Raw genomic sequence first — 13,048 nt, 5'->3', positions numbered from 1 at the left:
TGCTAGCTTAAAATTCCAGGTATCTTGGAGGGCAAAAAGGCCTTCTTAAGGTTTTAACCTTTTTTCTTTCAAGAAATTAGTATAATATCAAATAAGTGAAATTATGGAAGGTACAAACTGTTTTACATGTTCACAAGAAATTGGTTGGTTGATAAAGGGCTTAAATTTCATCAGGGAAAATTTTAGTTAGACTTCAGGAAAAATAGATTTAACCATGTTCATTTAGTTGCACATTAGAAGGGGAGGCCTGTGGACAGTCCACTATTTGAATATTTTACAATGTGAATAGGCAAGCCTCTGTCAGGAATTGTTGGAGTAAATTGAATGCTGCAGTCAGGCAGAGGGATGGATTTGATTGTCTCTCTGATTCCCTCTTTATTGTCTGTGCCTCATTTTCAGTTGAAGGTGCCCACTGTTCAGATTTGTGCAATCCTTGACATGGACATGTGTCCATAAAGGATATTTTGCCCTCAGTTCTTACATGCTGTTTGATGTTGAGTGTGAGCTGTTTCATTCTAGCGCAGCATAAGGCCAAGTACAAGCTGATATTCTCAAGGTAACATGACCCCAAGCAATGCTTACCCCAGCTGACCCTCTACTATTCAGTAATGCATATTCCCCCCAGAGATACTGTCAGACACTATTTTCTTGTCAGATGCTCTCTGATGGTTGGATGTTAACAAGTGCAAGGGCTGATGTGGATATCTGGAACAAAGGAGTGAATTTATCAGCAAGCTAACCAAGGTAAGAAAGTATTTTGTCTACTGATATTACCTAACAACCTGAAGATTCATCCAGCCCTTCAGGGATTGGCATGATGATGCCTTTGATGGGAGGTGGAGGTATATTATTCGTTAAATATTCCATTTTTTCTTCTTAGTTTACCAGCATTTTTCTAGCATTGTTCAGATTTATTCAGCAGAAAATTTCCTGAAACCATGTTGTCATTTCAGCAATGATGGTACTTGCAGCAGGTGAGTGTCAGGGGCATGTTGTGAAATCTATCCGAACCCTCTGTGCACTCTTTTCAATTACAGTGGAATTACTGAAAGGTGAATGAATTACTTTGGGTAGATACCTCTACAACTTGCAAATAAGAGAAAAAGGAAAGAAGCAGTTCTACCAAGAACAGCTGTGATTATTGTAAGATGAAGCTGTCAGATCACCTTCCTCTGGTTGTAACACCAGACATTGCAAAGGCCCTTGAGATGTGCAGCTCTGCAGGAGCAGATCTTACCCACATCTGCAGGAGACATCAAAACATCCATGTACAGCACAGAGGTTACATCACATGCAGCTGGAGCTTGGAGCTTACTTAGCTGCTTATTTGAGATAAGGATTATGGGCCTGTGAACTGAGCTGAAATTTGCTTCAGGGTCAGATTTGTAGGAGGTTTTGAGTCAAATATTGGTTTGTTTGGGACTACTCAAATGTCAGTAGATTAGACAAAGTTCCCTTGAAGGAGATTGCAGGGGGTCCTCCAGGAAGTGTTGAATGAGGGATTGTGGTACTCTGCTCTCAGCCCTTGCTCTGATGTCATAAGAAGCAGTTCTGACAGTAAATGGATATTGTTAAATATTGTTAAATTGAGCTGAGAAGCCAAAGGCAGCCTTAATCACTGCTACCGCGCACCCTCTGTGTCTGCAAGTATCTCCCAACACTGGGTGTGTTTTAGCAGCACTAGCAGGATCAGCATTTTACCTTTGCACCTCTTCAGTCACTGATCCTAATTGCTGATCACAGCATGTGAAGAAGCAATTAAATATGAAAAAGGTCATTTGAAGCCTCAGTCCTGTATGACACTGAGCATGCCTGTGCATTCCTCTGACTCAGCTGGTCACAGGTCTGGGCCAGTTGAGATCACTCACCATCTTGCAGGATGAAACCATGGAATCAAACAACAACACTTCTAATCAATAGCAGAGACAGAAAAAGTGGACTAATTCTGAGCACTGATTGAAAAACCAGATTAAGAATAATTGAGGACAACATCAAAGAGATGAGGAAACTTTTATACCTTTGGGACTGCTTCTCTAGCACACTTTTTTTTACAGTTTCGTGCCAGGAAAAAAAATCTATTGGCTTTTGGTATCAGTTTTAGCAGACCACAGACTGCTCTGATAACTGCTGTTGTAAAGAGGGATGTGACAAATCCACATTTGAGATACAGTGAGTGCCAAATATGGTGTTTCCCCCTGACTCACAAGTATGGATGTGTGTCAGTGCAAGGCAGAGCTCAAGAGCAGTTACAGTGGCTACAATGGGAGTGGGAGAGATGAGAAATTAATGCTGTCACTAAAAAGCAGGTCACAGCTCAGAGAAGAACAGAGAAGCAACACTGCAAGTGTCATTATTTTAGTCTTAAGATACCTTTTCTTTTATCACTTAATAGCATTTACAGAAAGATATTTGGGTTACACTTTCAGGGTTCCTTTCCTTACAAGTTTTTATACACTTATTTTTTCATTCTCTGATAGCTGTATTAGAGTCACCTTTGTAAAAATTACTTGTGATGTCCAGAGGAGATAACTAAAATTGCAGCTGGGAAGTAACAGCGGGAGTAATGAACTCTTGAAACCAATCTTCACCATTTTCATGTGAATAACTTGACAGTAACAGATCAGGAAAATAAAAATCAGGAAATAGAAAGAAGATGATGTAAAACATAAGTGTAAAGGAAATCACTCATAATAGCAGGAATAGAATTGGTGGGCCAATCCAGGTAGAGTGATACCAAGAAATTCTCCTGCACTTAGTTCTTCCCTTTGTTGCAGACAATGAAGTGGTCATCACAGAAAGGAATATAATGAATTCTGGAAAAGAAGACTGCAATGCTAGCTGTTGAGTTTGGTGACTTTTTTTGTAAAACTGTCCAGAAGAAATAAGAAAGAATTGGATGAGAATGAGAACTTTAAGTGAAACAAAAGATGTTGGACATATTCCATAGTGTCAGCTGCCATTCCACTGCCATGTGAATTCAGAGAGGGTGGCTCCTTTTAGCCTATGAGGTATCACTCAACATTAAAACCATGAAGGTTCCAGCCATATTTTATCTGGCTCTTCTCTGACGGTGCCCAGCAGGAACTATAGGGAGGAGTACAAGGACAAGTAGTGTTTCCCCCACATCACTTTATAAAAACACTTGGGTTTCACCTGCAGATTGTGAGTACAGTGTATTGTCATTGCTATGAGATAGAGTGCTTGTGATGATGCTGTGGCATTACCAGACTGAGTCCTCTAAACACACTTTCCATGTAAAGCAATAGGACACTCACTCTGTCAATACAAATTTGGGCTGATTATGGCATCCTATGAAAGGGTTTGCTGTTATTCAAGTTTGGATGATTTTTCACAAAAAGAGTAGTATATCAGTATATTTATGTGCACAGAAGGGAAAACCACAAAACTCTAGAACAGAAATGGATTTATTTATAAGTTATGAAATCCAAAGTTATCCTTAATTACAAATAGCAATAGAAACAAACAGAAAGCTTGTACAAAGGTAACAGAAGAATGAACAAGTGAACAAGGTCATGCTGGAATCATGTGAATAGAACTCGTGATTTTCTGTGATCATTAACTTACAATTAAAGTGATTTACAATGCACAGGGAATCTGGAAGTTTTGCCCAGACTGACAATCCATTGTTTATTGTGAATCCTATGGGCTTGCTATTACAAATCTATGTTCACAAAAAACAGGGTAAAATACTAATTGCTAATGTTTTTCATTCAGCTGGCTTTTCCAGCAATGTTTCAGCAAGCATGTTTCAGCAGCTTGTGTGCCACATGTGAACATGTCTGAGCTATGAATATGCTGAATTTCTTTCCAAAGAAAATTTATTCTCCAGGGACTTTGAGCTCAGCATGGGTGAAAAAGTAAGCACGAAGATCAGAAGGCTTTTCCTTAATTCTGGATTGATTCAGATGCTTTAATATAATATTGTTAAGTTTCTTCAGCTCTTCTATGTTCTTCTTTTCAGATAGTAGTCTGCTTGATATTTGGTCCACCTCATTTCTAGTTTGAACTTGAAAAGGAGAATGTACCACATTAAATTAGCAACATTTAAGTCAAGAGCATGACTACTCTCACTTGTATTCCTGTGAGACTTTGTAAGGAATTATGATGACTGAAAATATTAAACAGGAAAATAACTACAAAACCTAATAATACGAAGTCATATATCTGGTAGGCTTACCTGCTCACTGCATTCTTTTTTGCTTATTTGCTAGATTCTTCTTTTAGTTTAGTGCAGAGTAATAAAATTATATATGGATCAGATAATTTTTGCAGTTTTCAGAAACATATCCATTAGCATCAACAGGGAAATTTATCATTTTGGGGCTCAAGACCCAATTTGTGGCATGTATGTGCATCTATTTTATTTTAAATAAAATAAAAATTCTTGCAAATACTGGCACTTCGAGGCCAGCCTCCTCTGGCATGCCAATATGCACTCTTGGAGCTATTTTTATTTTGGCCTTCTGAAGTTAAAAATTTTACCCATGGGCTTTGAAGCTTAAGTGCAATAGTAGCAAGGCTAAATGAACCTATGCCTGTGGGTTGCAAGCATCTCAGATTATAGAACACACTATATCTTTATGTATCTAATAAAACATTGTAACATAAACAGAAATACCACTGGAAATCAGTTTCAAAAACCCAGGCCTCCACCATCCTGAGTGGAAGCAAACTGCTTTAATTTTTTAAGTTTTTTTTTTTCACTTTAGTTTATAATTTTTCCACTAGAGCAACCCAGTACTAATTTTTCTATACCAAGGCTCTACTTTTAGCAGCTTCATGTTAAATAAATCTGAAATTCAAGTATGAGATATTTCAATTAGGCTTTTACAATCATATTACTTAAAATCTGCATTATGTTCTTTACTTGTCTGATATTCCTTTGAGAGCCTGTAAAAAAATTTAGTCAAGGGTTAAGATTTCCTGGCCTAAAAGAAAGATCAGGATTTTCGCTATCTTTCAGCAAATTCCCTACTACAGGATATAAGAAATCTTGATTTCATATGGGTTCCAACTCTTTCAAAATAGTCTTGTAAATTGAAATAATGCACCTCAGATTCTATTCAATATTCTTAGCTCAGAAAACCCCAAGATGAGAAGGGTTCCATTAACCAGCCATGTCTTCAGATAAACCTGTCTGAGCAGCCCTAAAAAACTGGAACAGTGATTGTGTTTATAGACCCAATGCTACATGCAAATCTTGATAAATATCTAATTCTTTTTCTTATGCTTAAGACTTTCTTAGTTCCAAATCAATTTCCAGGCAGTACTTTGATGACAAAGGGTCAGGTCTTCCTTCAGGTAGCCTGATTTAAGTGTTAGCCTGGGTGGAATTCCAGGTTCAGTGGAATGACCCCAATACTGAGTTTTATCTGGAAAGGAATGGGAGGCACATTGCCAAAGTATCTCACTGCCTTACAATTACCTTTAAATTTTAATTTCATTTCCAGCCAGCATTTTTAGCAAGACAGTATAATGCTGCTGAGATAAATTCTTCACAGCTGTTGAAGCTCACAAATCCTTAGCACTAAGAATAAAATCATGCCTTTTAGCCCTGAGACAGTGTTATTTGCCTGTGCTTCTGCCCCAGCACCACGACCCAGTGCCCAGAACCAGCCAAAGCCTTTGACCACGCAAACACAGGAGCAGCATGTTACAGGGTAGCATGACACATTTCAGCAAAGTTATTTTCCCAATTGGCCCTACATTTTCAAGAACTACTCTTTGGTTTACTTACATATTAAGAATATTACAAATGAAACAAGCGCCAAACTGACGGTCAGAGTAAGAACAAAGGTGACGAAGAACAAACGCTGGTTTCCTGCGTTGCTCCCTGCCATACTTTCTCCAGCACCACCCGTGTTGTCTTCCTGGTCTGTTAAGAGATGGCAAACCATTTGGTGATACAGCTTTTTAAGGTTGGTTAGGGTAAGCATGACAAAATGCTTCTGGCATCACGAAATTATGCAGAATACATTGTATATTTGGCCAACAGGTTTTATTCTGTGATATTTCATGAAAGGGGAAGAAATTAGCTTTAACTCAGCTTGAATTTGGAAATGTAAAAAATTATACATCTGTTACAGCTGTTAGAATACATTCAACAAAAATGTTTCTGTGTTGAAATACAGTGTTTTGTTGAAGTTGACCTGTTTTACAGTTCAGAGTTTTACAGCTGTTGTACAAGTACAAAGGTTGCAATGAAGTTTTCTTCGGGCAGATTTGTAAGGGCTTGATTGTATTTAACCTTTTCAAAAGGGAAGAAAGCGAAATTCATATTGAAAACCAAGGTACAGATTCATCATACACATTCATCCTCTAGATATGCTTCTTTTTCTGTTTAATGAGAAGTATCCCTGGGATTATTAATCTCCCAAAGTACACACCTCAGTTAAGCCCCTAATGTTGGACAGAATGAATTTAGGTCTTGACTGTTTTATCTTAAAACAAATGTTTCCAATGTTCTTCTTCATCTTTAGGATCTGTTGGTTTCATTCCAGTAAAGAATGAGGCACCAATCCTCCCAATTGTCAGGAATGGAACAGACTCTCACATAGACTACAGATGTTGTCCTTAGAGCACAGGAAGGATGAGGGGAAAAAGAAAGGCACTTTCAGTGCTCACCTTGAATCAGCTCAACAAGCCAGTTCATTGCTTTTTAAAGAATGTGTTGCATATATAGGGAAATTCTGCAGTCAATGAGAGGTGGCAGTAAGCCCCAAAGATAAGTCAAGTGAACACCACGAGGAAATTCATGTGAATGTAAAAAATTTACACTTGAGCCATATTTGTTGAATCTTAAGTTTGTACTCCACTGTAATAACTTACAAAGATTTGGGTTTATTTTCTATTTTGGAGGGAGGAGAAAGCTAATGTAATTTCACTTTGGTGTCAGTCTCATACATATCAAAATTACATGCAAATTACTGTAATTTATCCTTCTGTAATTGCTCTCTTGCCATTATGAAAGGGAGAGTAGAGTGTGCATCTGTGAAAAATGTATTTCTAGGTCATGTTCTTGTTTTAGCTGGTGGAATTCTCTGAGGTCTTTGCAACTGAGCTTGTAGTGACAAAGCTGAGGAAAGGCTGCATATGCCATTACAGGACTTTAATAATGACTCTACCTAGGGCTGAGCAATTCACTGAGCTGGTAGTTTTCTGGGAATATTTCTGGTTTTCCTTATTTTTGTATTTAACACACTCCTGTCTGTGAGTAAGCTGAAATATTTTCTTGTTTCTCCTTTGAGGTTCTATTCTTATTCGCTTAGCATTCATAACTAATGCACCATATAATAAGTGTCTGCACCAATATTGCTTTCTAATCAGAATAATAGGGATGGCCAGGGCCTGATTCTGCTGCCTGGCAAGCATCCTAAGTTATCAATAGTGGTCTCAAAAGTGGTCTGAGCTAGCTCTGCCTAATGAATACTTCTTACTATTTCATCAGGCTGAACCCGCCAGGCTACAGTGTTGTGAGGAATTGGTGAGCACACGTTCTTGTCAAACTGCAAGCAGTAGGAATATTTTATCACCTAAAACATGAAATCACTGCATGGCTCCTACCGAAGAAACTAAACAGCATATTCATTTCAAACAGCTTTGGATATGTCTCTGATTTTCTGGCAAGAGAACCAGAGTTTTATGCTGCTGGGTAAGTTAGCTGACAGGATGAGATATCTACAGACTTTCTAAGCTTAAAAGTTACATTAGAAGAATAATCTTAGAAGGAACCAAAGGATCTTACAAATTTATTAATAAAATACTTATTAAGCTACCATTTTTTACTGCTGAAACGTAGGGAGGGGCATGCATGTGATTATTCCAGAGAATCACATATGTTCCCACAGAACCTTGTATATTTACCCTAAAAGTAAATAATACTGTCTAATAAAATTGCAAAAGAAAGCAAAACAGTCACACTGAAAGGAGTTTCTTAAAATTAAAATTTATATATGCCATTGTCTCATTTTCCATGTGTAGAAGTGACAATATCAAGTTAATCTGTTTATGAGAAATTAGTGCTTTATGTCTAAAATATTTGCCTTAAATGCAGAAAACAGCACCACTCAGCTAGTTGGATTAGGAAAAGTTGGGGGACTTGGAAACAGAAGTAAGGAGAAAATATTTAAGACCCATAATGAGACGCATGATTAAATCATGGCCACATTTTAACATGGCTGCTGATCTATAAATTTCTTCACTCAAATTTGCCATTACAATAAGGGAAATAAAAGCAGACTCAAATATTGTTATGTGGAATGTTGCTGATGAGCCCCAGGTTTTAAGATATTTTCATGTCACAAAGAACTCAAATTGTAGCTATCACTGGGTGAAAATATTCTTGTTGCTGCGAGAAATCAAAGGCAAAAGCCTTAGCAAACCAGTAGAAATGTGAGAGCCATAACTGAAACTGAGAGTAAAGAAAGTTCAGAAAGTAAAATGCTTAAAGGTTTCACAGGATATTTCAGGTAACTGGTTTGAGTTCTTAGGAGATGAATCTTAAAGGAATGAGCAGAAATTCTCAGGTGCTTCTATTGCCATGTATGAATTTTAGTGCTTGGGAAGAGCTATGATGCTATTTATATAGTAGGTGTATATTGGGCATCACTAGACACATTATTCTGCAAGAGATCACCTCATAAATCCCAACTGAAATAGAAGATAAGATCAGGTTTGAAAGCAAATCCCTAACTAAATGCAAGGATTTTCAGGAACCTAAAGTGGAAATACTCAGCTAAATCATTGTCTGATCTGTCTAAATTATGCCATTTTCAATCTTTTCCTTTTCCTACATTTTTCAGTACAGAGCTTGGCATACCTATTGGCCTATTAGGCTGTTGACATCAGTGACACACAATATGGATTGTATGTACAGAAATCCACAGATCACCTATCATACACACCTAGTGAATGTTGGGACTCAGCTGGACAAACATTTAGCTTGTTTAGGTTGTTTAGGGAATCAACTACATAAAGTTTTCCTTCTCCATGAGTATCAGGCAGGTTAAATTCCAAGGAAGGCCTCTCCATTGTCTCTAAAAGAAACAATAATTTAAAAGGTAAATTAACATATGGCTGTGGGAAATAACTTGTAACAGCTGGTATCCTTTTCTAAGGAAATACTGAGCGGCCTAAACAATTCCTAAAATACAGAGACTTGAAGGACTAACACACTTATTAGATCTTGAAGGCAGGGACAACTCAATACATAGCACTTATTTATTCTTGAAAATCTTCAATAATTAAAACATTTTATTTTTGCATTGTATTTGTTCACATACATATGTGTATGGGGAAAGAGAGAGAAAGAGAAGTCAATTTGACTGGCTCCAGCATTGATTTGAATGGTACCTATTTAGTGTATTATCCTTTGGTTTGGCGAGTACGTGGTAAGAGGAGGTGTAAGATCCTGACCACAGTAAAAGCCAAACCTCCACTAACACCTCTAGGAAAGATGTCACTCAGGTCCTCTTCTTTCAGCATCAAGTAATTGAGACATAAAACAGGGAGAGCAGGTATGAATGTAGGAGATAAGCAACGAGAATATATGTCTGTTTATACCTTAGAATATCACTGTGAAGAAAGTTTATATACCTTAGAATATCACTATTATCTGTGAAAAAATATAGTCTACTTCACACTTTTGGACAAATTTTAAAAGCTTTTTCTTCAGACTGGTACCCCTTGCTTTAAAAAAGGCACTGGAGGAAGTTCAATTAGTAAAAGCAATTTCTCTGCAGAGTCTAGGTGCATGAACTCAGTGAATGATTCTTAACATAAATACAGTTTTGAAAGAAGATTATATATAGAAAAAAAGCAATACATAGGGAGGCGGTTTCTATGTATTGCATATTATTCCTTATCAGTCTTTTGCTTTTCTTTACACTACTGTGATTGCAAAAATGTCTTCCAGAAACAACCTACACTTCCAGGCATAAGGAGATGTAGGCATTCTAAGTAGCCATGTTTGTCTACAATTGTCACTGAAAACTCCCTCTGTAATTATTAAAGAAAAATATATTGCTCCAGGTAATATCCCTCTTATTCTAAGATATTCCTTTCTCACCTTAGAATCACAGCCTAAACGTACATTTTTCTTGCTAGTGAATGTAAGGAGGGTGCCCCCACAGATTAGTTTAAATTTGGATTAGAATGCATCTTACCCATTTAGTATTTTATAAAGCTCCCAAGTTCAATTTCATCTGCCAACATAAATCAGCACTTTGTGGGATGCAAACCTCTCTTGATGACTCGTGTTAAGCACCTAAGGGTGATTTCTGAATCCTAGATGGGTTAACTGTCCTCTTGACATGCTTCTGAGCCTTTTCTTCCTCCCCACGGAACACAGAACACAGTGTGACCAGATTCCTAATAAAACACTTAAATCAAAAACCTAAAATTTGAACCCTAATTGTTTGCAGAAAATCCTCACTCCTTCCCTCATCAAACCAAATGCAGAAGATCGCTATAATTCCCCCAAATCTGAGCACACTGCAAAGCAGACACTCAATGAGCCTCTGCAGACTAAGCACTGAAAGCAATCCTGACAACAGGACTTGATCTCCTGCTAGTAGAGGCTGACAGGACTATAAGGATACTTTCATATTTCTCTTTAAAAGCCCATAAGAAAAGACTACAACTTTCTTCTTTCTCTGTTCAGAAGTGTTGCTTCAAAGTGCAAAGAAAACGTAAGAAAAGCTGGCATGAGAGGGGTTAACCTTACCTAGTATATGATCTTTGGGTGTGCAGCAGTAACTTCAGGACAGATGGCTGTGTCCACTGTCCTTCCTCTAGAGCATGGCATGGCACCGGGCAGCAGAGTCTGAGCCACATCCCCACCAGAGCTGGCTCTGCCCTGCTGTGTCCCCACAGGCACATCCTCAGCCTACACAGTCATTTTGTGTTTGAGCAGTGTGCCAAAAGTCACCATTGCACGCACAAAGGCTGCCGGTTATTTTTAGATTCTGAAGAGCAGTTGTTTCTCTCTTTTGATTAATACCTCCCTGCAGCTCTAGGGAAGACTCTTCTTAACAGCTTGAGGTGTAATAAATGTGACTACCTTTGATTCATTAGTATTATGAATTCTGTTTTTCTGCACTTATTATTTAAGTATTTGCATATGTAGACACAGTGAGGACTACCATTATTAATTAAAGAAAGTTTATATTACATTTGTTTGATTCCATTGACGTGTCAAAGGAGAAAGGATACAAATATTAGTGCCACTGGACAAAAGTGTTGATTATATTCCCAACAAATCAATCTAAACATTGGGACCTTTGGATTCATTGTATCTTGTACTTTGACCTTGCCTGAAGACTTTTTTCCCCAATACAACTTTTAAATTTCTTCCTAAGAAAAAAAAAACTTGGAACGAAAACACACTGAGAATTCTTCACAGAAAGAAAAAGTAAATAAAGTCTAAAAGGTTAAAAAATATGAGAATGAAACATTACTTACAACATAATTACACTCAGGTAATGTGCCAGTATGGAAGAAATCAGCCAGTGAAAATCATGTGAAGAAAACTTGTTCTGCAGTTCCTCTCTCTACTTTTAGTCCCATAGGAACCTTTCAAGTCCTGCAGTACCCATAAAAGATAGCTGTGAAACAGACTGCCCCTCTCAGTCTATATTTAGAGTTCAGCTTGGCCAAGTATGCTCACTTCTCAATATTGATCTGCTAAACAGAAAACAGCACATACACAGCTCATTTTTATTATATTGGAATTGATACTATCCCACCATGGAGAATGAAGGTTGTTACTGATGATCAGTATTTCACTAATGTTTTGGTTAGTGCCAAACCTCTTGGCTTTAGTGCTTGTCTAAACTGCATTTGCTATGCAGAAGAGTCATATCTACAACACTGTAGCTATGAGTAACCAGTTTGCTATGCAGAAGAGTCATATCTACAGTATTGCAGTCATGAGTATTTTAAAGTCATAGACCAGAAAAACCAGGGTCCTTCCCCCTTCTCCTATACACTTCATGAAATCAAGTGGGACAGTATTATGTGGTAGACTAATTTGTCTGGCATCCTTGGCTGTTCAAAGATTAAATGCTGATGAACTGGTGGTGAGCAGTGCTCCTTTGCTGACAGTTCTTATGATCACTTTTTTCTTGCTGACATTGCAGAAGGCAGTGTTACAGCACATCATACTGACAGGCAGCTAACAGGCAGAGGGACTGCAGCTCAACACCACAAATCCTTTCTGAAGCTGTCCCCATGTCTAAAATTTTGAATCTCTTTAAACTGCCTATAAACATATTTCTCTCTGAGGAAACAAAAGAGAATAAATCACCTGACTCATATTTCTCACCCTAAGCTGACATGTTCTACTGCTCAGAATTGCTCCCTTTCTGCAGGAGTCTCCTGAAGTCCTCCCTCCAAATAAGGATGTGCAAGCCAGGAGAAAAAAAAAAAAAAAATATCTGTGTGGCATCCATGCCCAAAAACTCCTGACACCAAAGTACTTGTAAGACAAGGACCCAGACCTCTCCAGCTGAAAAGGTCTGCAAACCCAAGGGATGTCTGCAGGGCTGCAGAAGAGCCACGTGGGTCACTGTGGGTGGCAGCTGCAGGGTACCAGGGAAAAGGGCAACCTCCTGCTTGGCCCCCTGCCAGGAGGCGCTGCAGAAACGCTGGACAGGAAGCCACCAAAAGTGCCTGGCAAAGGACACCAAATGCGACTATGCAGCAGCTGCAGGAGACACCAACAGGCTCAAGGGAACAGTTTTGCTCAAAAGGAATGTCTTTGGCCAGGCAAGTACAGGCACACAGCTTCACCTCATTCAAGAATCAGTTTTTGCTCTACTTGGATGACACATAGTCCATCATCAGTTTTCAGTTCAAGGTTTTGTGTAGTCCAAGTGATCAGTTTTGCAAGCCAAACAAGTTCTTATATAGTGGATTTTTGGGGAAAAAAAACAGGTTCAAGCAGAAGGTATAGTATTCATTGACCTTCTTGAATAGGTTCAGCTGTAATCAGAAACTGGGAGGGTAAAAAAAAAAAAAAAAACCACCA

General features: G+C 38.2%; 1 protein-coding gene across 2 annotated transcripts; it reads right to left on the bottom strand.

Annotated features, from left to right (window-relative positions):
• Positions 1–3,409: 3,409 nt before the first annotated feature.
• Positions 3,410–11,637, bottom strand: LSMEM1 (leucine rich single-pass membrane protein 1). 2 transcript variants are annotated; one of them, XM_058805778.1, is made up of 4 exons: positions 11,482–11,637; positions 8,925–9,056; positions 5,759–5,896; positions 3,410–4,027 (listed from the first exon to the last, which is right to left on the bottom strand). In XM_058805778.1, the coding sequence occupies exons 2-4, from the start codon at positions 9,049–9,051 to the stop codon at positions 3,840–3,842; spliced, it is 453 nt and encodes a 150-aa protein (XP_058661761.1). In that variant the 5' UTR covers positions 9,052–9,056; positions 11,482–11,637; the 3' UTR covers positions 3,410–3,839. The 2 variants fall into 2 exon arrangements, with proteins under 2 accessions (XP_058661761.1, XP_058661762.1); XM_058805779.1 differs by lacking the exon at positions 11,482–11,637 and adding an exon at positions 10,745–10,794.
• Positions 11,638–13,048: the final 1,411 nt, after the last annotated feature.

This window comes from Ammospiza caudacuta, chromosome 5 (assembly GCF_027887145.1).
Source record: "Ammospiza caudacuta isolate bAmmCau1 chromosome 5, bAmmCau1.pri, whole genome shotgun sequence".
Classification (NCBI taxonomy): domain Eukaryota; kingdom Metazoa; phylum Chordata; class Aves; order Passeriformes; family Passerellidae; genus Ammospiza; species Ammospiza caudacuta.
The sequence above is the reverse complement of the archived record's forward strand: the minus strand, read 5'-3'. Positions and strand labels throughout refer to the sequence as shown.